Here is a 27,171-nt window from a genome sequence, read left to right on the forward strand (position 1 = left end):
TTTGCATATTCCTTAGAAAATATAGCAGCTCTTGCATGACCTTTGCCTTAAAACATTGTGGATTGTAAAAACAACAGGTGATGGACAGAATGCAGAACAATGTCATACATTCACCCCAGTACAGAGATCTGGGCCAAAATCCATTGTTTTTTTGCTCACCATGCCATTCCAGTTTGAACCCAGCCATATGCAAATCAGTCTTGACCCTGAGCCCCATGGGTACAGTCCAGCCCGAACTGCCAAGCCAAGTCCTCCCTGGACTGGAAACAAGCATCCAAGGACAGGTTTCGGGCTTTCAGCCCTCATCAGCCTGGATAGCTTGATTCCAGTGGCATGGAGAGCACGGGACTCACGTCTGAGCATACCCGTCCCACTCGCTCCGAGACCTGTCTCTGCCTCCAGCATGCCTAGTCTGAAACCTATGGGGGCTCAGAAGAACTGAACGTACATGGCCAAGATTAACATGCCTTTTAACTAAAACAAATGGGCTGAATTGTAAATAAACAAAATGTACATAGCTCCATGTTGTCAAATAACTCAAACAGTAAGATATCTGTGTTTGGTGTTGCAAAAAACCCAAAATAAAACGCCGCTAAATGCCGCTAAATTTCCATTTTTGTGCCGCTAAATTTTCATTTTTGTGCCGCTAAATTTGCCAATCCATGCCGCTATATCCTGGGGGGTCTGGTTAGTGTGAGGGTCTGGACAAAGATACTATTCTCCTGGAAGCATCGATCCCTTCATCTGTACAAAATATAATTGTTGTTTGACAAACTATTAATGCACCAAAAAGCCTGCTGCAAACATGGGATTTTGGATTATTAGCTAGTGGCATGCATTCTCTAACACAATCCTGATTGTTAGGATTATGTAGCATAGAAATACTTTTAAATGAAACCAAAGTTCATTTTGTGACAAAACCGACCGAGAAAATAAACTAAGCTAAAATCAAGATTGATTGATTAATTTACACATCATATTCTGACATTGACAGATTTTTCAGCCGGAGGTAAGAGCTTTTTGCATCCCTTCTGGACCTCTGTGGCTGAGCCTGACTTTGATAGCTTCTGTGGCTTCAAACCCCCCAGGAGAACCATGGGAAAATATAGGCTCCTTTACAATGTCTTTGTTAGGCATGATAACCTTCAGCATGGTCTTCTGAATTTTGAAGTATTATCTGCTAGATTCATCAAAGACCCATTTTGTGAGTGTTTAATAGCGATTCATAAGGAATCGCTATTACAGACTCGCAAAACGGGATTCATGTACGAATCGCAAAATAAATTGCGATTCCTACACATTCCTTATTTGCGATTAGCAAATTGCTAATCGCAAATAAGGAATAACTCCCCATTCATTCCTATGGGCCTAAAGGCCCATAGGAATGAATGGGGAGTATTCCTTATTTGCGATTAGCAATTAGCTAATCGCAAATAAGAAAGTGATTTCAAGGGTGCCAGGGGTGTCCAAAGGACACCCTGTAGCACCCCTGAAATGCAAATTTACACAGGTGTTGCGCACACACATGTCCAAAGGACATGTGTGTGTGTAACATGCTACAGAGAAAAATGCACAAAAAGTGCTTTTTACTATTTTTTCGCTATTTACCACGAAGTTAGACTTCGTGGTAAATAGCGACCAAATATTGCGAATTCGCAATTTCAAATTGGTTAATGAATTGCATTTAAGGAATCTCTAATAGAAATTCCTTAAATCCAATTCCTCGCAAATATGCGATTTCGCAAATAGCGATTTTTGCATTTGAGATGATGAATCCCAAATGCAAAAATTGCACTCGCAAAGGGCCAGATTATCAGAATCTGGCCCTTTGCAAGCGCAATTTACCTTGATGAATCTAGCTGTATGTGCTTATCCTAGTGTTTAGATTTCCTTGGGAAGCAAATAGAACTATCTGGATTCTCCAGAGATTCCTCAGATGTTGATTCCTGATGCTTCTCATTTGAGAACTCTGTTTTTTCTTCCCCACCGTGGAGGCCACCATCATCATGTCACGTGTTTCACGCGTGGCTCATCAGGCCTTATGTTTTCCCTTCAAGCACCGCATTAATCATGAATCTCCCACAGGCAGACCAGTTGAGTTGTTGTGTTGGGCTGAGAACAGTTATGGAAACTAAGAGATGTGATTCTCTCCAAACTTATTTCACCATTCTTGACACATTCTGAAATAGTTTCTCTCCATCAACAAATACAATCATCACAAGAAAAGGATTGCAAAGAGGCCAAAGGAACAAAAATCAGTGCCTACATGAGACTTAGGGCCTTGTTACCCAATGCTGTTGGGCTCCACAGGATGCCAAATATATTTTCGGAGAAAATATGTTTCTATAAACATAGAAGCTCTGACATATTTAACAAATAAAGCAGTGCACATATATTCGGTTATCTAATTTCAAATTCACATTAGACAACCTGCTACATGTAGAAAGGCCTGTCTAAAAGTGTAAAAGTATCCACAGTATGCTTCTTTATCTGAAAGGGGGTGGAGGGACTTTGAGAGTTATATGGAGAACCCCCACTTTGACACCTACTCCCAGCAAGGACATGAGTGACAAATTGATACCATAGGGGATGATGGACAGAGTGTTAGAGCAAATCAAACACTCACCCCCAGTCAACTGATCTGGGTTTAATCCATTATTATTCTTTAGCTCACTCCACCACCCCAGTTCAGACATGGCAATATGCAAATCAGTCTAACCCTGTGCCTCATGGGAACAGTTCAGCCCGAACTGCCACACCATGTCTTCCCTGGACCGGAAACAAGCATCCTGGGACCGGTTTCGGGTTCATAACTCTCATCAGCCAGGCTATCTTGAATCCAGTGGCAAAGTGAGCAAGGGACCCACGTCTGGGCATACCCTGCCAACTAAGGGCAAACAAAGCGATACCAAAGGGGATGATGGACAGAGCGTTAGAGCAAATCAAGGACGCACACCCCCAGTCAACTGATATGGGTTTACTCCATCATCATTCTTTAGCTCCCTCCACCACCCCAGTTCAGAAATGGCAATATGCAAATCAGTCTGACCCTGTGCCTGGGGTGAATGCATGATATTGTTCTGCATTCTGTCCATCCACTGTTGTTTTTGCATTTGTCACCCCAAATGGGACGGGTATGCTCAGACGTGAGTCCCGTGCTCTCCATGCCACTGGAATCAAGCTATCCTGGCTGTTGAGGGCTGAAAGCCCGAAACCAGTCCTAGGATTCTTGTTTCCAGTCCAGGGAGGACCTGGCTTGGCAGTTTGGGCTGGACTGTTCCCATGGGGCACAGGGTCAAGAATGATTTGCATATCGCTGGGTTCAAACTGGAATGGTATGGTTAGCAAAAAAACGATGGATTTAGGCCCAGATCTCTGTACTGGGGTGAATGCATGACATTGTTCTGTATTCTGTCCATCAACTGTTGTTTTTGCATGAATGACAAATGACATTACAGATGTTCCATTAGTTTCCTTTCTTTAAGTAAAAAACACTGCACTGTTTTCAGCGTTATTTCTGTCTCTCTTGGCCGGAGCCTGGTGGTCCCCCTTGAGGTCCGTTCAGTCTCTGCAAAGAGGGTCCACCCACAGTTTGAAGATTTCTGCCTCAGCATCACATTCTTTTGGATTTTCAGATTGTCCACAGTGAAAATCCCAGGCCATGAAAATCCTCCTCTGATTCTGCATAAGTATCATTGTAGCAGCCCGAAATCCAGTCCCGCCACAATGCGGTAAAAATGAATCGATGGAGCCATATCAGGTTTGTGGTGTATTGGTCAACATCATGGAAGGAGTACTTAGGTAAATCCTAAGGCCAACCACTACATGATAGTAGACTGTGAAGCAGGTGAAACTGTAACAGAATCATACTGCAAAACTAAAATAGGTGTTCATCAGATAAACCTGCATGTGTTTAGAATCACAGTTACCTTATGAATGATTATGATGGACATCCTGCCTGAAAATATGAGCCATGTGCCATCACTGGAGTCTGGAGCTGTACATGTCTGTTGCCAAAAATTTCAGTGTCTGACCCTTCCACCCAATAAAGGAACTACTGGCTTGCCTGTGATTGAATGGTTAGCAGTGCCTGTCATTATTCAGTCATAGAGAGCCGCACATAAGATGGATGCAAGTTGCATCAGGTAATTGTCTGTGTCTACTAATCTGACAGTCTAATGATTAAAGCTGCTTTTGGCGTCCATCTTGTATAGAAAGCAAACGTTCATATATTTTCCCATCTCTAACTGAGAATGTCAATGTCTGATTCTTAGATGATATCTAGTGCCACCCTTCAACAGGGCCAGAAATACTGCTTCTGGAGTTTAAGCATAAATTGGGATTGCAAAATGTTCAATAATAACAACACCCTGCTGTTTCCCACTTTGAATCAGTATAGGAAAAATGCAACACTGGGATTTGAACATCCTATAACTGGGGAAAACCCATAGTTTTAAGATGTTTCTCCCATTCTAAGGTATGGAAAGTAGAATGATGCAATAATACTTAACCCGTTAAATATAGCTCCCTGCATAAATGGTATATACGGGTGTGGTATCTCTATCCTCAAATAGAATGAATATTGAGAGCCAGGGGTATAATGCAGAACTAACCCTTCAGTGGGCCCCCAACACTTCGGGGGGAGCATTCAGTACATGACTACTGACTATCTGCGCGAGAGACCTCTGGGCCCCTCATCACATGATGCAGGATAGTCCCATCACGCTGTGTTACGCCAACGATGAGGTTCTTAGTCTAACAACAACAACAGGGGATGAAAACATGGCGCTTGCGACATGTTTGTGTTTTTTCATATGGACGCTTAGTAAAGCAAAGGAGTGACAGCACATGTTTCTGTCAGTGTAAGCTATGAGATGTGAGCCAGGGATGGACTGAGAACACAAAGCAGCCCTGGCAACACTGCTGCTTAACTAAACCTGCCTCCAGCCCTGCTATTTTTGTTATGGGGACAATATTGCAGCACTGCTGCAAAAGCAGCCCACAGTAACAAAACCAGCACCCACATGCTCCAAAACCCACACCTTTCCAGCCTCCTGGGGAAACGCCCGATGCCCACTACAGCCAGTCCGGCCCTGATGTGACCTCTAGCATGTATGAAATGATCTGCAATATGTCTCGAGAGCTATAGTGTAAGGGTACCTGTTCCCCCTCAAGTAGCATTCTGAAGACTTTTCACTACAGCCCTGAGCAGCACGTTACAGACAGAGCAAACCATTTCCCAGATGGCGTTTTTAAGACTGCTACTTCGAGACTAATTAGCATTTATGGATCTTCCGGCGACAATTAAGAAAAATCATGGATTTATTGGTTTACAAATGATCTAAATCTTACTTTATTGCTGTTTATGCAGCACCGGGGTGAAAAGTGTATGCAGAGCCAAAGCAAATATTAATTACATCGTTTTGGGCTGTCGTACAATTAAGCATCAAACCATGTTTAAAGAAATAAGAGGCGCAGTTGGATGTTAAGGAGAGGATGATAAAATATTCATTTATGTTATTAATCAAAAGAAACCTCCCATCAGCAACTCCATTCTGAGGGCTGAAATCAGACATGCTACGCTGAATGAAACCTTGGTGACTACATAGGCATTGGATTACAATAAAACACAATTGAATACAGCATGCCCTGTCAATCAAACCTCGATGTCCATAAAATGGCCACCTCGGCAGTCTTTGTCAATGCACCCCTCTGAATGGTATGATGGGATATTAACCGCATCGCTGCTGCGGCGATTTTTGCGCTGTGCGCCTTTTTTCATTTTACCGCGATACATGACGAGCTCAGCTCGTCATCAGCACACGCCACCCGTGGGTGATGACGAGCTGAGCTCGTCATCAGCATCGAAAGGGTTAAAACGAGGGCTAGACTAATTTTGGAAACAAAGAAAATGGCTACCTTTCCGACAGTGATGACGGCAGCTTGGGAATTCGGATCCGTACTGATGTCAAAGAAGTCCCGCCCATCTCCGTCGACGATGCTGTACTTCATTTCCGCATTTACGCCTTCATCGAGGTCTTTGGCGAGAATTCGGCCCACTAAGGAAGTGACGGGGGCTGATTCCAGCACACTCATCTGGTAATGCTCTGTTGGGACAAAGGAATATAAAACACAGTGAGATTGATGAACAAGTCAATTTTACTAGTAATAGTACTAGTTGGTCTGGTCCTCTCTGTAGCAAACTTTACTACAGAGAGGGCCAGGCCAAGACTTTACTACAGAGAGGGCCAGGCCAGGACTGTAGCAAACTTTACTACAGAGAGGGCCAGGCACAGGGATATGTTACCTCTACTTATTAATCTGGGCTAAGTTGCCTCTGCCTCGAGAAGGCAAGAGATGCAGCAGGCCTATCTTAGCCATTGACTCTTCCACAAATTCTCTTTTTTAGGAAGAAATGTGCTCATCACCAATAAATGTATCCGTTTCATTAGATGGCCTGAAAAGGCAAGGAATGAAAACAAACCATACATATTCTTTAACCCTCCTTCCATATCTGGTACAAATACTGATTCAGGTGTAAACTCCTATAAGCACAAAAGTGGGGACTCCAAATCGGGTCCTAATTGGGCCACGTCAGGTATTTGCTTACACAATGTTTGGCGTGTACAAACCTGGCACAAATCATTCAAGCACATAGTTCAAATGTTGGATGAGCACACATGGAGAATGCGGAAATCATGCAGAATTAGACAGATACCCTGCATTCCAGGACTCAAACTTGTAATGGTGTTCAGATTTCTCACTTCCAAAATATGAATCGCGCTCTTTTGGAATTTGGAACCTATATTACATGAAATTACAGCCTAAGTGTCCTTAAGGGAATTATAGGCCTGGTTTAGAGTCCGTAAAGACATAGACAGATATCCTGTCCGCCTTATTACAAGTGCCGTTGGATATAAGTTAGAGCTCCTGGATTTTTGGTATTTATTTTTTCAACATTCCCGTCTGTATTTATCCATATTTATTTTTTGCCCATTGTATCTGTATCATTTTTTATTTTGTGTTTTGCGCATAAATGAAGTCGTGAAACTGTACATTTCCATATTTATTCAATTGATAGACGCACACTCACACTTTGATGTCTGTCGTGTATTTTAACTATTTAAGCTGCCAAATATTACACAACAATACATCCACTGGTAAATACTAGCATTATACCACAAATGTATATTGACACTTATCGTTATTTAAAGAAATTTCATCCTGTTTTTTTTATTTCCCATGCTGTCCATCTGCTCAGCTGTTGGGCTATAATTCATGAGAGACAGCACGGAGAGTCACTTATAAGCAACACCATTTTCTGTATTTATCCACTTTTAAAAATAAATGCAGACAGAAAACACATTGTTTTCTGTCTGTATCTATCTGTATAGGTCTGTAAAAACAGAACACAGGGAGCATAATGCACTTGTAATGTGGCAGACTAGATATCCGTCACAATTGTGAAAGAGTAACTCTTATGCCTAACACTACATCAGGCCCTATGTGACGTGTGGCATTCCATTAGGATATTCCTGTTTTCAACTACCCAGAGCACCTGAGTGTTGATTTTCACTCGGGTGTTGCTTAACATACCAGTGTGTCTTGCTCCACTGACATGATTTCACCGAGGCAGCTTCTTGAGCCCATGTGTTTATCGTGACAACTCTGTGATCAATACACTGCATCGATTGTGTGTTAGCAGCAGCCTTGATGTGTGGCCACTCTGACATTTCTTCAGCAAACAGTGCTCTTTTCAAAAAGGGATCGAAGCTGCCACATCACATTGGACACTTGGCCTCCTCAAGACAGCGCTTTGTTCAAGCCAATTCACTCACTCAAGGCCTAGTTGAAAGATCATTGATTAGCAAATTCTGTAGCAATATCTCTAGATAGGACACTTTTTAAAAAAGAAAGCATCGAAAAAGCCAGTAGATCTGGCATTCCCGTCGAGCGCTGATTAACCCAATTCATAAAAGCCACTGGAGTAAAGAAAACACAAAAAATGCCTGCTTTCTGTAAGGAATGCTCTTATGAGCTAAATGCTTTAACATGCCATGATTCAGGGTGCTTTTCAGACGAAAATAGTCCCTTATGGATTGTAATACAAGCCCTGCATAGGAGATGGAAAGATACACCAAAACTGCTAATAGCACGAGGTACAACAGTATTACTCCTGAGAGCAAGTCAAATAACAGATTAACATACACAGCTCAAATTACTTTCATATTTCACCATACTAATTCATCACTAATCCTTTATGGGTTCCGGAGTACCATTCTACTTGCCGAAAAAGTGCTCAACACCTCATCAGGGGTAGCAAACGCTATATAAATGCAAACCTTATCCCTCCACTATCCTTCTCAATCCAAATAACTGACTAACATATCCATCACTCAAATTACTTTCATATTTTGCTGTACTAATTCACCACTAATCCTTTATGGGTTCTGGAGTACCATGCTACTCACTGAAAAGGCGCTTCAACACCTCATCAGGGGTAGAAAGCACTATATAAATGCAAACCTTTTCCCTCTTCTATCCCTCCACTATCCTTCTCAATCCAAATTACTAACATATCCACCACTCAAATTACTTTTATATTTCACTATACTAATTCACCACTAATCCTTTATGGGTTCCAGAGTAGCGTGCTACTCGCCGGAAAATCGATTTGGCGCCTCTGGAGGGGTAGTAAGCACTTTATAAATGCAATCACAATACAAAGCCAGCTCTATGTATATTTGTTTGAATTGGTAATGCAACTTCAAACAGACAACTATCCTGTCAAGCCAGCACTAAAACTCAAAATTGAAAGCACATACTTGGCTATTTTAGCAGTTAACAAGGTTAATTATTGCCCTAATAATATTCAAATAACCTATCATATGCTCTAGTTAACTTCTAAATGAAAATAATGTTAGCATATAAATGTAAGCCAGAATGTATATAACCATAAGCATGTTACAACATCTTTCATTCACTCAGGAACAGTAATAAATATATTTTTGAGAGCTGTAACTTTATTTTCATAATAACTGGCAGGCCTCGAAACCAGGGGTGTACAAAATTCACGTAATTTGATTACACAACATTTTGGCAGAAGTACATGAAATCACCCATAATTACGTAAAATGCGAAAGCATAATTTCTCACTATATTTACTTGTCAAATTTTGGCACAAGGACACATTTCAGAAAAGCACCGCTAACAACAGATGCTTGTGCTCTGTTGTTCGAGTGAGTTTGGTGTACACTTTCACTGGGAATGGCGCGCTGCACTATGAATTATTATTGTAGATGGTTACGTAATGACGAAATTTTGTTTTTTTGCGAACTAGTGTAATGCCAAAATTACATAAATTATGCCAGAGTAATTGAAACTTCGCCAAGGCCTACTTGAAACCAAATACTTCACCAGATGATACACGACCCAATTGCTACTGGATCCAGTGTCTCAAAGCGAGCTCTGTGGATTCTTGCACCACCTGTAGTGTTCAGTGCGTTTTCTGAATTTCACAGGTTTGATCCAGGTCTTTGAAATTTGATAAAGTAAGGACAATATATGCAGTAAACTGTTGTTAATGCAGGTATTTTTTATATTGATGCTAAGCAGTCACTTTGTGTTTGTTTCAGTTGCACTTATATGTGGCTGGGCCGTAACTCTGTCAGTATGATTAGGTGGTGTGAGCATCCAAGATCAATGAGGGGGGAGGGAAGGAATACGTGATCCATTCAGTTTCCTTTGGTCAAATATCATCTAATCATATGGGAAGGATCACTTGTCCTGCATGACATCGGGTATGCAGGATTTTTTTCTTTCTAGTCCCAATTAAAAAACCCACAGGCACATGTTTGTTGATGGTAACGTCAAGCGGTATATCTAGATTCTCGCTAGCGGAGAATCAAGATATACCGCTTGACGTTACCATCAACAAACACGTGCATGAGGGTTTTTTAATTGGGACTAGAAAGAACAAATCCAGCATACCCGATGTTATGCAGGACAAGTGATCCTTCCCATATGATTAGATCATAGGTGTTGTGAGCTTCAGATTTCCTCACAAACGTGCTTGGGCATCTTGTTAAAACACATTATATGAGAAGCAGAACATGTGGGGGCTCAAGGTGCAATGGAAAGAAACAGGAGTGTGGATTGTTAGGAGTACTTAAAGCACAATATTTTTTAAACGAATCCACATTTTTTAAGGTCTTCAAAGCATAGACAAGAGAGTGTGTGTGTTTTTGTCATTGTGGGCATGTGAGAATCCCATGTGAAATCCAACAGACACTTCACTTTACTAGACTGAAAGCACCTGTAGCCAACTTTTTACTACAGAATATATTGTTTGGGGGGGGGGGGGGGGGGGGGGTAACACCCCAAACAAGCACCCTCCCCCCTGAGCCCCGCCCCTGATCTGTGGTAACTTAAATCAGGAAAAACAATACAGCGTGAGCTGGGTTGATGACAGTACAGTGGTTCTTTTGTGTCGGTAGTGGGCATCATTAGACTTTAACCTAGGCGCAGAGAGAATAGGCAGTAGGCAGGAAAAGAAGAGAGGAGTGATGAGAAAGATAGGAAAACAGTCCCAAAGAGAGACAACAGGGATGAGTTTATTTATTTTATTTTATTTATTTTATATGCTTCTATAGCGCCTGAATAAATCCCCGAAGGGGTATCTCCGCGCTTTTGCTTGCTAAGGGAGGTCTACATCACGCCAGTTCACTTTCCAGGGTAGCAAAGCATAAGCAGATTAACTAATAGTAAAAAGGTGAGTCTTGAGGGTTTTACGAAAGGATAAGTGGTTAGTGATAGTTTTGAGTTTAGGGGGAAGGGAATTCCAGAGAGCGGGTCCTGTGTGCGCCATAGCCCGGCCTCCCTGATGAGACTTTTTTATTTTATGGACCTGTAGTAAATGGAGACTACTTGATCGTAAGGATCGGATTGGGACATAGGATTGGAAAACATTAGTAAGATACTTGGGGCCCTTGCCTAACAGGCATTTATGAATAGTACACAGAATTTTAAACTTCGTGCGTTGTCGCACTGGCAACCAGTGAAGATTAGCTAGTAGAGGACGGGAGAGTGTTCTAGATGGAACATTAAGAATTAACCTTGCCGCCTTGCTTTGGACTACTTGCAGTTTTTTTAATTGACCTTCATTAGTTGACAAAAGAAGGCCATTGCAGTAGGCCAATCTACTGATCACTGGCGCCTGAACTAGGGTTTTCCTGTGGCTATCCGTTTTATAGGGAAACACCCTTTTCAGTAGTCCAATGGCCCCAAAGCATGTGCCAGCAACTTGATTAACATGATGTTTGAAAGTCAAGGCTTGATCGAATAACACCCCTAAGTTTTTGACAGTCTGCTTTGGGACAGGTACTGGTCCTAGTTCTGGGGGCCACCACTCTCATTTATCTTGCTCCTACTCTGAGTAGGAGCAAGATAAATGGAGAGGATGTGTAGGGTGGTGGAAGAAAGGGACGAAAGATGGAATCAGGTTCACCCCAGCATAGGTAATCGGCAACCCTCAAACCTGGCAGTGCCAGTGGCAAGAGAATACAAAAAACTTTGAGCCCTGCACTTAGTTATTTGTTTATTTTTAACAAATTAAGCTTTGTCAGTCCACTTGGCAACCCCAAACATCCGGTCAAAAACATCACAAAGTTATGGGTTCTCTACAAGTGGGATTCTACAAAAATTCCTTCTACTTGACTTGATCCTGCATTATAATATTTGAACGACATACTGCAGTAGTACATACTCCCCAGAGGAGACCACATGGGAACCTCTTGATGTTGGACACACCTAAGGCTGGCCCATCCATGAATAATGCTTCCAGACATGTCTGTGTCCAAAATTTAATAAACAAACCACTTGAACATTCTCCATCCTCATTGGATGTATTAGTCTTATCATTAACTCCAAATTAAGGGACCTATTAGGGTGGCGGACGGACCTGCGTCCATCCGCCAGCCCGGAGGTGGAGGGAACGTCCGCAGGGGCAGCGGCGGTCCCTCCTGTGCAATTAGGATGTGACCGCCACCCTGGCGGTCACATCCTGTATCTTTATCCTTGCGGCGGGTGCTGCTTGAAACACCAAAGACCACATGCTTTTCCACGGTGGAAAAGACGCTGTGGAAAAGCATGTTGCAATGCACATCTTAATTTGGCTGATGGTGTCTTGCAGACACCGCCACCAAATAGCCCTCCACACCCCGCGGATCAGCGGCGGACGGACCTGCTGTCCGCCGCTGGTCCCACCGCATTCCCACCGCCATCCTAATCTGGCGGTGGGTGTTTTCTGTGGCCGCGGCGGTGAATCTGCATCCTCCGGGCCGGCGGTGGCTTCCGCCGGCCCAGAGGATGCGGATTCACCGCCATCCTAATGAGGCCCTAAATGCTTTGTTACCAAAAAACTCTACACTGATCGTTCACAGAAAAGATTTAGACAATCTTAATCCCAAATGAAAACATTAGAGTTAAATAGTTTAACATAACAACAAGTGCTCTGCTGTCTTCAAAGAGTTGTATAAACCATCTGACACAACATAAAAGACTCTGAAAAAGACACAAAGAGGTGACATGCATTACAAGCTTCACAGTGGACACATTTTAACTCAGAAGAACATTTGCCTTTATTCTAAAATATTAAACCCCGTCAAGGATGAAAGAAATGTCTTTCACGCGCTCAGGGAGCAACATCACTCCAGTAAACAATCAATTTTCAACAAATGGTAAGGGAATATATCAAATGTTCTTCAAAGTAAAAAAGACAAAAGCAGAGAATAAATAAAAAACAAATATTGGCAAAGACAATAGTTCGGGCGTTGACCACCAGCCTTTTGACTTTTTCAATGCTTGTTTAGTTTTGACATGATTTTTGTAACACTGTATTGTTGGGGGAGTCCCCAGCGCTTTCCTAAAAAAAAACACATGGCTAAAAGGAAAACAATTTTTTGGTCTCAAAAACAGAAAATTGCCAAGCTACCCTGGCACTAAAGGGAACAGGTTTTTTTTTTTTAAGATGTGCTTTTTGTGAAGTGAAATGAAAGAATGCTGTCGCTCACAAGTGAAGTTAGCCAGTGGCTGAAGTGGGCTGAACCATTGCTGCATGCTATATTCTATAATGGGAGAAAGAAAAATGCAAATGACACATCAACAGACCAACCGATGAAGAGGACTGGCTGAAGGCCCTTATAAGTAAGTATATTATACATATCATTTTAGCAAAATCAAAAGGTCTTGGCTAACGCAAGTCACAAACAATTGTGCTCTGTTTGGATGCCCTCCAAATAATGCTCTGTACCTCAAATACTTTGTAACCCTAAGGAGTTAGGCCCATCTGGGCATGGGGTAGGCTGGACCCTTTTTCAAGCAAACAACACAAAACGTGCCTACAACACCCTTATTTCTATACTATACTATTTATATAGTTCTTTAAACAATACTATTTGTATAGCTCTTTAAACTAGCTACTGCCAGTATATACTGCAATTAACCATTTATTCCGAATAAAATGTTAATTGCAGTATTTACTGGCAGTAGCTAGTTTAAAGAGTATTGATTAGTTTCATTTATTGACTGCATTCCTCGTCTTTTGATTTTGTATTTCATTTCCAGAAATCAAACATATATGAATATATTATGTCTTGTCTTTGTTTAAGGATTCTTTTATGGATGGATGATGTTGTAAATTTACTTTAGTGTATATATGTATTGTTTTTCTTATGTTTGTAAATTGTAATGTACAGTAGCGTAAATATATGAATATACCGTTGTTCCTTTTTTTACATCAATGTGTTGATAAAAAAAGTGTTTAAAGAAACAGAAAAAATGAATGGTGTAAAATAAAAATACCTGGTCAAACTAAAACAAGTTGTTGGTTGACCCATATAAATAGTATTGTATAGAAATAAGGGTGGTGTAGGCACGTTTTGTGTTGTTTGCTGTACCTCAAATACAGCAAGCTCTATTTTCAAGTGGCATAACTACGGAGTTTGACATGACTAGCAAACATGTGACAATCTACTCTAATAAAAAGGCAACTTTACTGCACACAAGAAGTAAAAACTGTTGAAATCATCATTTCGGAATTGACTGTCAGATCCAGACTCACAAGATTCTAATCTGGTGTGTCCATCATAGGTCCAGAAGGGCCAAATCCATGGCAGATTTTCTAAATAACTACTAACTATCAAAAGCCGCTCGATTTCGATTTATTATGTGCAAAACATTTTTAGAGTCACGCCCTTAGAATTTGCAACGGAGCCCCCCATTCTGCGCCACTTTCACACAAAGAGCCTCTTCCTCTTCCTCATCTTCTGCTAAATAATCCAAAAATGAACCTTGATATTCTAACTGCTGGGCAGTGTAATTTTAACCTACCCATTCGTGCCATGATTTGGAAGAAGACGATTATTTCTTAGCTTCAAATTGACAGTTAAATGTAGGTTTGCTAAGGGCACAGTGATAAATATGGGCTGTTTGTGAACATCTTTTCTGCTTGTATGACTCAGAAGGACTATTTTGTTGGTTTCTCCAGGGCCAACGCCCTATATTTGTGTTCCTGTGTGACTAGATTGAGGGATGTCGAAGGGGTTGGCTATTTAATCCCATTCTTTTATCAACTTCTTCTCTTCTTGACAAGTAACTGAAAGTTGCATAAAATGTCTCCTTCCATATTTGCAACAGTAAGTATTGTCTTATGATACTTTGGTTTGCTCCTTTTTTGTTGAATGTGTTTCTTAATCCTCTCTGCAACCTCCTTGATGGTCCATAGGCCTCCTACTTACATCGAAAAGACTCATATTTATGGTGAAGCAACTGGGGGTCGTATTATATATGCAGCACATTTTCCTCCTTTACTCCATGGTGTACCTTTAAATAGGTGCACCGTGCACAAACAGGCAAGGTACACTGGATTATCGTGAATATGCTGCCCCAGGGCAGCTGCAAACTTGTGCTCCCCTACAGTGCTATCTGTATTACACAAGGAGCTGCACACACGTCTGCAACCCCTGTAATACCAGAGTGCCTTGGGGCGGCTCATAAAGCGGGTGCACCTGCTCGTTGCACCCCCAAGGGCACACTCTGTAATATGCCCCCTGATCTCTAATGTACTCTGTCTCTGCATCACAGGCATTACGCATTGGAAGGTTCACAACTGATAAACCTCAATGTAAAACAAGCAAAGCTCTCTTTGATCGACCCCAAAAATGTTGTGTATTTCTGTGACATAATTGCACCTAATCAAAAACGTGCTAGAGTCTTTATGGAGGTTTAGACAGACTGGATAACAATTAAATAATCCTTTTTCAAGAACAGCAGAGAAAGCACCAGGTTACCAAAACCACCTCTGCTGGCCTGGAAAATGTGGTACAATTATTTGTGACAGTTTTTCGAAAAGTCTCAAGGATGGACCTTGTATAGAAGTTAGAAATTCAGAAAAGTCTTTAGGCACCACCCGTTGCCTTATGAACCTCTCTCCAGGTTGTCATCAAATCTAAAGATAAACATAAATGTTGTGGCTTATTTTTAACTAAATAGCAAATGCCAGGTAAGCAGGTAATGTGGAACATGCTATTTACAACCTGTAGGAGTGAAATTGAATGGGTTAGCAGGAGACAGTGGGGCAGACCTGCAATTACAATCTTGACCCAGCTAGCAATCTTCTACATGAAGGTGACGTCTAAGACTGGGTTGGGTTATTAAATGTAAATGGGATCACGAGAATTAAAAAAAGGTTGAGAAACATGCCTTACTAGGGTAGTACTAGAATTTGCTAATCAAAATTCTACAAAAATCTGAATTGTGAAAGATACAGTGACACCATTCTGTAAGGAAACTCCTTTACTTTTAATTAAGGTTTGAACAATAAAATACTTAAAACATCATCAATATTAAACAAATTTATCACAATAAAAAAAAGAACACACTTTATGCCATTGGGCAATGTCAAACAATTGTAACCACAACAGTCCCTTGAAACCAGTGCCACTGGAATTATGTGACTGTGCGCCAGCAGGGATTTACGCATAATTTTAGGTTTGCTGCATTGGCCATGTAATCTATAATCTGCTTCATAATCTGCAGATTTTAACAAAAAAATGGTTTTAGCTCAAACGGTTCAAAAGTTATTAAAAATGCAGTGACGTGTTGCGACGCAGTGGAAGGCCCTTTGCAAAAGTTGACTGGTCACCTTTCTGTAACTTATTGCTGCATTTAGGTATCAAACTGTTACTAATGAGGTACAACTAATGCCCAGACAGTATTAAAAAGCTTAAAAATGGCAAAATAATACAGTAATATTATTACAACCTGTGCTGTGTAATGCAAAACAATTTCCCTTGCCTTGCCGCATAATTTACTCAACCCTGCCGCATAATGAGACACTCCTCTGCTGCAGAATTCGAGTGGCCCTGCCTAAACAGCAAATTATACCATTAGAAGAAATAAGTTGTGTGTGTGACTTTTTTTTAAAGACTTCTACATTGTTGACTCTGTGCATAATTTAAGACATCGTAATTGGTGCACACTGAAACCACTTGCAGCCAGTGGTGTAACGTAAAATATCCTCCCACACTACAGAAAATGAAGAAGGGTCTCTGAGTATCCCATATGTCTATGATATTTATTGGCTTGGAGCTGAATGGGAAGAGATGTGTGTAGCCTGAAGGGTTGTGGGCTCCTCTGCACCGCAGGGGCTGCAGGGTGACGGGTTACGCCTCTTCATACAGTGCTGACGAATTTAAGAGGATATTCTCAAGGAAGTGGAGTTGAGAGGAGTTAGCCTCCTTGGCCTAACTCCTCTCACCGCCACTTCGGAAACGCCAGGCAGTACCCTATTCTCAAGAATGTGGTGCAGCCTGGTCTTTCCTCCTGCGATGGCGCTAAGTTTCACGACTTAGCCCCAACGCAGAAAACCTTGCACCAAAGTGCAAGGATGCCTGTGTGCAGGGGAGGGTTGTTTATGTACAGGAAGGTACCCCTTCCTGCACATAAACAATCCTAAAATACCATTTTGTAACTTTCATGTGTGCTGCTTTGTGCAGCACACATCAAAGTTACAAAATGGCATTTTTTAAAAGGTTTGTTCATGTACAGGAAGGGACACCTTGCTGTACATGAACAAACCATGGCATTTTGTTTTTCCATGTGTGCTGCACAAGGCAGCACGCATGGAAAAATTAAAAACGATGAGAAATAAAGCATTTCTCCTTATTTCGACAACTTAAGACCAGGATTTTTCCGGTCTTCAGTTAGGCGCTGCCACCTATTATCACCAACCTTGATAATAGGTAGCAGCGTCTACCACAATGGGTGTTGCAGTGGAACGTCCACTGCAACAACCACTGCACGCCCCTTTCACACTAAATTTAGTGTGAAAGGGGCCTTATTCACAAGGCAGCGTTAAGCTTAAGCCACTTTAAGTGGGTTAACGCTGCCTTGAGAATAAGGTGCTGACTCTATCGCCAAAGGAACGTCAGAAAATGTTCCCGGTGCGATAGGGCTTTGAGAATATGCCCTTAGTGTTAGAGGGGCAAATGAGGTGAAAACAGCTTATAGCCACTCATGAAGGAAGAAGGAAATGCTTGAGAAGGGAAGTGAGAGTCACAGTTGGAAACCACCACGAATCACCATGTCATTTTTTTTTGACTACGAAAAAAAATAACATGTAAAAACCTAAATCTACAGATGTTTCCACACATGTGGACTTTTATTATAATTTCAAGAAAAGAAAGGCAGAGACAGGAAGGCCCGCCGGTCGTTCCAGGAGGTTGGAAGATGCTTTCCTCCCCGAACCCTGGCGCAGTGACGTTTGTCCAATTCAAAGAGACGCAGATACTCACTCTGAGGAAACCTGGGCGGGTTGTCATTAACGTCACTCAGCGAGATGTTGACGGTGGTGGTGCCGGCTAATCCGCCCAGCTGGCCGCCCATGTCCTTGGCTTGGATGATCACTTCATAGCAGTCTTGAGCCTCTCTGTCCATGTTCGTAAGAGCGGTTCGGATTATGCCTGTAGGAACGGGAAAAAGAAGACGTCGTTAGGACGGAATAATGTGTATATAGACAAGAGACAGACGCTCAAAGTGAAGCGTTCGCAGAAAATGTAGTGCAATAATCGGAACCAACAGCAGGTGGCAGCAGTACAACTATTATGAACGGTGGATGGAGGCGTCAACTGGCAACACAGCCTCAACTTAGTCACAAAGATGCCTTTTTATTGTAGATTAAATATGGAGTTCTGAAACACGCTACTTTTTCAAGCACCTTTGACTTCTCCAAGAGGCATTACCATACTCTTTGCCGCCATATTAATATGTTGCATTAATTCTTAACAAATTCACATCCTAGTTCTCTTTTTCAACGCAACATGTTCACATTCCCTGCTCGCTCTAAAAGATCTATTTCCATTTAACGGCCGATCACGAGTTATATAAGAAGCAGTGGGTGCACCTTTCACGCTCACTGTCGTCGTAACTGAGCAGCATGAATATGCCCTGGGGATGACACTTCCCTGAGCTCGGAATCAGCCCGTAAAATTGTCAGTCATAGCTGTCAACTTTTCATTTGGCTTCATGTACGTCATTTAGGGGGGGGGGGGTCGCTGCTTCGACCCCTGGCTTGCCTCGTGCTTCCTCCTCGCCCCCTGGCCTCACAAGTCGCAAAATCAGTGCCTGGAACACAGTAAAATTAGATGGAATATAATCCTATATGACAGGTAAGGTAAGAAAAAATGCTTTTAAATAAAGTATGTTGTATGCATGCTTGTAGGTGTGTGTGTTTATCTGAGAGTGTGTAAATGTGTGGGTATGTTTAAGCATGTGTGTGGGTGTGTGTGTGACTCAAAGTAAAAGTCAAATGGTGTGTGATGTCACTTCCGCTACCCCTGGCATTTTGGTGAATTGATGCTCATGGTTGGCTAATGTGTGACATTTACATCTTTCCATTTTCCTCAAGTGTGACATTTCAAAGCCTTATGTGTGACACTTTGAGTGACAGTGTATCATTGTGCAACAAACAGTTGTGCCGTGGTATGTAGATACATTTTAGAAAAAGGGCAATGTCGAGCCGTACTGTGTCAGCTTGGTTAGAGTTCCTGCTACTACGTTGCCACGTGCCATGAGACTTACTTCACTGCTGAAAGGCCAAGAGAACTAGACAGCGACAGCTCTCCAAGGGCAATTATGACAGCTCCATATACATAGGCAACAGAGTCGCTCTCTTGCTACATTAAACTCTTGCCACCCCATAAATAGCCCTACCTGCCAATTTGAAGAACAATCTCACTGTGTGAGGAGGGGGCGGCACAATTAACCCCTTCGGCGCTTGTGACGGAACCGTTCCGTAACGCGCCTCGGGTGAGCTATGCTAGTGACGGAACGGTTCCGTCACGGTCCGCTCGACGCGCCTGTGCGGCGCTGATTTCGCGCGGCGCGTTCTATTGAGCGGGCGCGTTCGTGACGGAACCGTTCCGTCACTAGCACAGTTCACCCAAGGCGCGTGACGGAGCGGTTCCGTCACAAGCACAGGTGAGCTGTGCGACCCCCCCACACCCCCTAGCACTGCGGCGGAATTGCCGCCGCAGTGAAGGGGTTAAAGGGGCTGGGCATCGTACTGCGAAGTACCTACGAGAAACTTTTGAGCCACACCCCGTCCCCAAGCCCCCCTCTGAAAAAGCTTCCTGATGCTGGATCCGACGTCCTGGGGAGTTTTCCCAGCCATTAATGGACGTCGACAGGTCAAAGCCTTGGAAATCGAGCTGGAAAACCACACTGTACAGTGATTTTCAGCATGTTTTCCCTGTCACCGTGTCACCCTGTGATGGTAACCGATATCGTGTGTCTCACGGTGGCACCGTGTGAGATGGCAGGTCTGAATAGAGCAGGGATGTCTTGCACCGACTAAAGACAGCATGACATCCCAACACACAGTGGCAGGGAAGCAATTACAGCCATTAAAGTGAACAGATGTTTCACCCACCAAAGCTATCAAGAACCTCTTGAAACCAACAATGGGAACTGTCATATGACCTCCTAGAGACCATCAGCACAGGGAAGCAGTCTCACCCCACCAAAAAAGGAACCTCTCCCATGAAATCCGACAACAGAGATGCCCCTGCCAACCAAGGACAGCTGTGTAGTAAGAATTGCTCTAGAATTATTATGGACATTATGTGTACTTTAGAGTTGCCAAGGGGACCATTTCATGGGTGATATGTTCAGACAGAGCTATGGGTCTACCAAATCAATCTTTTCATTCTATGATTTTTCTATCATTCTTTTTTTATATAATTGGGACCACTGGAATTATGTGATACTTTAGCCACACAATTGTGGAGTTATCACAGCTGCTGCACATTTTGCAGCTTTCCACAAAAAAAGTTTGTTTCTAGATTAGATGGACCTTAAAATTAAGAAGGCTACATGCATGGCCGTTTAGTGGCAGACCCTTTCCAAAAGTTAGCTTTAGTTGTTGATTACATGAGTCTTGCTTACACCTGCTATGTTGTTGCCCTCATCTTGCTAATGACCGTCGATGTCTACCGGTCCCAGTCTCTTGGGGAAAGTTACTGAGACATTGCAGGGAAGCATCTGAATGGTGCTTCAGTAATAATTCAGCCCAAGTTCTAGCAAGGGCTGGGAAGTTTGTTAACATTATTTTTACTGCACTGCACAATGCCCAGCACGAAGAAACAGACAAGTTCTATTTTTATCGTACAAATGAACTTTGATGAAAGTTAACTATCAGTAATAAGCATTGGGACATTTTTGTTATTGCCTTCCACGCTATACACTTTCTTTTTGGACTAAACGTCTAATTATGATATGTTGCCATCAACCTGAAATGCTGTTTTTGAAATTGACATTTATTTCGTATTGCTAGATTTTATAATGTGTATACAGTTAAATTATATTAAGTATGAATATGATGTTTGTATGTTACGGTTTTAATTAACTGTACAATAAAAGTACTGTTGATTGCTGTGAAACGTCTACTAATGCAATGAAACGTTTACTTAAACTCTATTAAAGGGTATTTAAATTGCAAATTAGCATACTAATACAGGCACAGAATGTACTGCATTTGACCACATAATTTACATTTCCTTGGCGCATAAATTGGTTCTCGGCGACCACCTAATTCTAGTCGGGCCTTCTTGCAATGGTAAAACTCTGACACTACATCGAAGTTCCAGAGACCGGGGGATGAAAAAGTTGAAGCACAGTGAGAAATTCTCTTCCTTATCAGACAAACATAACTCTGACAGCAGGGGCACAACCTTTTCTCAAAACTAATATACTTGTTCCTGGCAAACGCATAATCCCACTTCGTCGAAAGAACAGTTCCTTCAGATAAAGATATTGTACTGTTCCTACTTATATAGATCTGGCTTCATGTCTGGAGGACATGACTGTTCCAGTCTTGGGGTCGGCTTAATTTTACAAATGTTATTTTTCAGATCTTTGAGTCAGAGGAGAGGTATGGCCTGGATCTTCAAGAGTGCAGCATGCGAAAGTTCCACTTGGGTAGGACGCTGGCTCTCTATATAGTGCACTTAAATGAAGTACACTGTGCAGAGAGTCCAGTGAGACCCAGATTGGTATACAGAGGCAAAAGTGGATAATACTAATGCTCTATTTATGGTAGTGTGGGCAAACAGTTAGGCTAATCAGAGGGTAGTGCAAAGCATTGTGGTACTCACAGAGGCAATAAATGAGACACACACTCCAGACCAATTTAAAAAATGAACACAGATTTTTATGTAATTTTTCAGACCAAGAACTTTGTTCTACAGTATTTTTAAAGTTATGAATTGTTCAAGTTTGCAAAATAAATCGCTTTTGTGCACAATTACGCAACATTGGAGTCAATGAGTGAAAAGAGAAAAATGCATATAAAATCACATAGTTGTATTTCAAAGTTCACCTTTGGGATTTAAGTAATTAGCAAGGCCAGGCCCAATATTCCACCAGCGGATTCTCATGAGCATCCTGGGTTCGGCCAGAAGCAGAGCGCTGAGGCCATTGATAGCTGGTGCACTTAAAAGAAGTGGGCCATTTAAAAACACTCTGCACAAACAGACTTAAAGGTAAGTCTTAGGGGTCCCACCTGAGGAAGCAGGTCACAAGGACCTCAGGACCCTGGTAGCACAGCAGCATCATTGTTACCAAGGCGGATGGGGCAGAGCAGATAGGTCAACGGGGTGGTGAGTTTCAAGTTTTCCTCATGGTCAGGAACAGGCAGCTCGGAGAAGTGATTTTGGGACATCTGGGCCACTCATGAAGTGGTTCTCAGGGGTCTTGACACCCCTCGATGGGTGCTTGTTTCCAGGGAAGTTGGAGTCCAGTTTGGACTTTTTGCCATCATGTATGCTGCAGAGGGTCCGGTACCCCGGTTATTGGTGCAGCATGGATTCGGAAAGCCCTAGTACCTCCAAATATTTTTAGAGAGACATCTGACCCTCTGGAGCTGGTGTACCACCTCCGGCTTGGGTGCTGTGTTCGAGTCGCTGGGGAGCAGCAAGTCGGAACAACTGGATTGTGCGGTTCATTGCCTGTGGGCTACAGGGTGGCGGTACCTCCCCTCCAAGGGAGTTCTTTGGAGTGGAATATTGAAGGCTGGAGGGGCTTTGGGGTTTTTGGGAGCCTCACAGTTGAAAGACGAGACAGCACACAATGATTGCTGAGTCCTTTTGGCAGAAGGCAGGGTTTGGTGCCAATTTTCTGGAGTAGGGCTTACGTCCTCAGGTCTTTGTCCTTCTCTTCTTTGTGTCCATTGAATCTTAGTTCAATGTCCAGGGATGCCACCTAAATACTACATTTAGGGGAGTTAAAGGGGGAGACAGAGAGTAGCCAATGGACTACCTACCTTTTAGGGCACCAACAAACTCTAAGTGTCCACTTCCTGTTGGAAGGGGCACTACCCTGACCCTAATTGGATAATTCCCCTTCAAACCAAGATGGAGGGAAATGAAAAGTGAGGTTCACATTGCCTGTCCCACCGTAGGTGTGGTGCTGGCTGAATGGGGACCCATCTCCTAATTTACCTGATGTTCCCACCTATCCATCCACCAAATGTGGAGCAGGAAATGGGGGTGGGGTTGGCATCCCTCACTAGCTGGAGTTGCCTGGGTTGCATTTCAAAAGTGGCTCACTGTAAAGCTTTCCACCTTGTAAGGCCATCCTGTCCTTGGGAGGTATGAAGAACCTCCTCCCAGAGCAGACTTTGTTCCTAGCCTCTGAGAGCACTGGCCCTCACCCCATGAGGTCAGAAACATGTCTGGTGGTGTCAGGCCGACTGAGACTAGCCATAGACCACAACAGTGCTTGGTAGGTTTTGAGAGGACCCTCTCCTGTGTGCATTTATTAATAAATCCAACACTGGCATCTTTGAGCAATAATTAAGATAAGATGTTTTGCATCAAACATCGTAGGGTACTATGAAGCCATCATGCAGCTAGGAAACTCGCGATGACAAGTGCCTAGACCATGTAATCCCCATGGCTTCCCTGTGAACTAACAATGCCCAAGAATGGCTCAAATATTGTAGGGTCAGATCTGCACATGCAGATATGTTCACGCATGGGATATAGTGCACCCTGCCTTAGGGCTATAAGGTCTACAGTAGGGGTGACTTATCTATACTTCATGTTGATTCTGTGGACAAAGTGAGAATGTGTGACAATTGGTGCTCTGTGAAATAGTGCCAGTGCAATATACAGTATATACAATGACGCTGTGAAGCCAAACCGGGACAGAGCGATCCTAGCCACCGGTATCCCCTCATCCCTCCGGATCTTTCGGGACCTTACAAAAGAAGTAGCATTCATTACAACCTTGGCTGGAATAATTTATACGCTGGAAGGCATTCACATTAGGATGTTAACTCATAATCCTCACTGGATTTCAAATGAATAAGATAGAGAATTCCACATCTAAAGAAGTCGTATATACCCCCCTACACCTCACTCCATAGGATAGCCCGGCTGGGTCTACTAGGAGGCTGTCTTCCCCCCACACAGTCCTGATGAAGACCCGCTTAGACGCCCAATTTGCGCCACTCTGGGGTTGAAACGTCGACATTACATAACAGTAAACCTACATTCTTAGGACTCTGTACCTAAGGCTTCTGTTTTAGTAGCGTTATTCGAAGGCATAGAATGCCATATTCAAATGTGGCAGCCACAGTTTTTATGTTTAGGGCCTGGTTTAGTTTTGGGAGGACTTGTTATTTCATCAAAAACATGACGGATATCCTCCCGTCATATTCCAAGTGCATTTTATCCTATGGCACGTGTAATAAGGAGGTTGAGAGATACGTATAATTTGATCTGCAGGGATTGCAAGACTACTCAGTTGGTCGCAAAGTTCTCAGGGCTTGCGCTTAGACAAGGAAATTCACTGCAAGGGGTTTAGGGATTTGATGGCATTATGTGCCACTTAGAGGTCTTAATTTTAAATCTGGCTTCCATATTTTACTAAACAGTCTGAGCTTTAATTTTGTATGTATAAAGACTTTTAGTATGCAAACCAAGTTGTGAAGTGGAACTGGAGATACTAGTTAGGCGGGGGGGAGGTAACGTGAGGGGGAACAAGAGAAGGCACAGCTTTTCAAAGTAGGGGTGAATGAAGGAGAGGGAGTGGTGTAGAGATGTGAAATGGGAATGGCAAGTCTAGGGAAGAAGTTGATCAAGATGTCATAAGCTGGTGAGGTGTTGGCTGAAGAGCAGATTCTTAAGTCTCGCCTGAATCAAAGGATGGTTCATGCCTGGGGACTTCTCCATATCCTTGGGGCAAAGCGGAAGAAGACCTGCTATCTGTTATTTTCTTTCCCTTTCCAGTCTGGTTGGAGTATAACTGCGCAGGTTGCAGGGTCCTCCTTATGTCTTGACTCTGGGTGGTCGATATGATGGAATGTCATCATTGACTGCTTATATATTATGCAACATGTATTAGTAGTGGAAGTCAGGGTAGCTCTCTTCTTGTTTTTGCAATGCGTACATTTCAGAGACCTTTGACGTGTGCTGCAACATGGTGGATGGTGCTCAGAAGGGATGCCGCTGGTAGAGAATTACCTCCATAGGAGTGAGAGAAGACTAGTGCATGAAAAGCTATTCCGAAGTCCTCTTTGGCCAGGAATGGTTTCTGTTTCTCAGTAGTGATAATACCGGACAGTTTTAGTTTTGTGAGTGATATGTGATTTGAAGTCAAGATATGAAGTATTTACTGCTGTTGGAGAATCGTGGGCTGATGTCTTCGACATTAATTTCTTAAACCCGTCAAAGGATTTGCTGTTAGTTGCCGGCATTAGCAATGAGGGAAAATCAGCCCGATCAAATTCAGCTAAAGACATGCTGTGAAAATCCAGACTCAGAGTGTGGCAAGGCAGGCCACCAGCTCAGTGATATAGGGGCATATTATCAAGACAGTCGATAAAATTATCGCCGCTTTAGCGGCAGAAAACTGCCGCTAAAACGGCGATAATGGGCTTGATAATATGCTCTATGGTATTCCAATTGAAGCTCAGGTTAGATGTCCTTCACATCTAACATGGGCTTCAATTTTAATTCCATAGAGCATATTATCAAGCCCATTATTGCCGTTTTAGCGGCAGTTTTTTGCCGCTACAGCGGCGATCATTTTATCACCTGTCTTGATAATATGCCCCATTGTTTTTTCAAGATCGTTAGATAGAGATGAGTGTTGTTGGCATACTGTAGATGATGATCTGGTCGGCCAGAACAAAGCCAAGAGTTGTCGATAATTGCTGAAAATTAATGGAGGCTGGAAGCTTAGGGAAGGGTAGTGCATATAATGGAGATTAATCTGGAGACTGAGGAGCTCATTTATACCAACTTCACTCTATTTGTCAGGTATGATTTGTCAAATAGGATGGTGCAGCAAAGTCCTATTGATGAGCAGTAATGTTCAGAATATCATGGTTAACGGTATTGAATGCTCCGCAGAGATCGAGAAGGATGACAAGTTAGATCAGTAGGACATCATCCATCACTTATGTGTTGCACTCTCTCTGCTGCATCATGATCTGATGCCAGACTAGTAGGTCCCAATGAGCACAGTGGATTTGGTCTTGTCAAGTGAGCTGAATGGGAAGATTTTGAATGACTTCTGTGAGGAACTAAAGGTGCTTGATAGGGCGGGAAGGAGCGAGACCATCATGCTCCAGGTTTGATTTTTGAAGAGTGATAGGTTCTGTCCTCTTCGTGCAGGCACCTACAAAGTTATTGGGAAAGCAAAAATGTCCTATACAAAAATTGATCACTACTAATGCTAATCTGCCTTGGGTTTCAAACATGACAAATGTATTTTAAAATTACATGCAGACATTTGGAGCTAAAAGCACAAAAAATTCATATTCAATGCTAGGCCTTAACTCGATTTTTTTCTCTTTAATAAATAAATACTTTGGGAAATACTGAACCATGCACAAATATATTTATTGTGACTGCCTTAAGATTTTGCCGTAATTGTAGAAACACACTTTTTATTAAACTTACGAAGTAAAACATGTATGCATATCTAACGTGTAGTTATATTAAATTAAACGTGACATTTAAAGTGCAGAATACACGGTTTGAACAGAAAATGCAGTACGTGTAAATCTTGAATGCTTTAGACAGCTTACTAAAAGTACAAGGACATGCACATTTGAAAAATCTGCCCTCATCCTAGCCTCAAATAACATAGAAGGAATGTTGCTTTTCTGTGGCGACACAAAGCGCCATTCACAATTGACTACTTGCTGAGAAAACAGGCATCAAACAAAATGCATCTTTTAACAATTTATATTTCTAATGAATGAATTTCCTGCTTAATAATCTTTTCTTACAACACGGGACATTTTTGCTTTATTGGAAGGTTAAGGGAAGTAAATTAATTTTGAATAAAGAATCCAGTTAAGGGAATGTGCTGAAGATTTATTGTTACAACAAAGAAGTGATGTCGGATGATGTGTGGGAAGCAAGAAGAGAAATGTGCCTTTTGGAGAAGACTGAGTCCTCATTGGTTGGAGACAATAACAGACCATATGTTTTTGCAACATTCATTTATTTTCATTAAAAAGCGTGTTCTTAGACAAGAGGTCAGAAGAAGAGTCCAGCCGAGATAGCAGCAGAGTCGAGACAGAGGATGATACGAGAGAGA

At 42.4% G+C, this 27,171-nt stretch overlaps 1 protein-coding gene across 1 annotated transcript in view; it reads right to left on the bottom strand.

Annotated features, from left to right (window-relative positions):
• CDH20 (cadherin 20) overlaps positions 1-27,171 on the bottom strand; it is a 287,836-nt gene that overhangs the window by 59,215 nt on the left and 201,450 nt on the right. Inside the window, exons 5-6 of the mRNA XM_086965411.1 lie at positions 17,853-18,020; positions 5,920-6,107 (exon numbers count right to left, since the gene is read on the bottom strand). Of these exons, the coding sequence (XP_086821537.1) occupies positions 5,920-6,107; positions 17,853-18,020 (356 nt within the window). The remainder of the gene's footprint in view (positions 1-5,919; positions 6,108-17,852; positions 18,021-27,171) is intronic.

This window comes from Lissotriton vulgaris, chromosome 4_1 (assembly GCF_964263255.1).
Source record: "Lissotriton vulgaris chromosome 4_1, aLisVul1.2, whole genome shotgun sequence".
NCBI lineage: Eukaryota > Metazoa > Chordata > Amphibia > Caudata > Salamandridae > Lissotriton > Lissotriton vulgaris.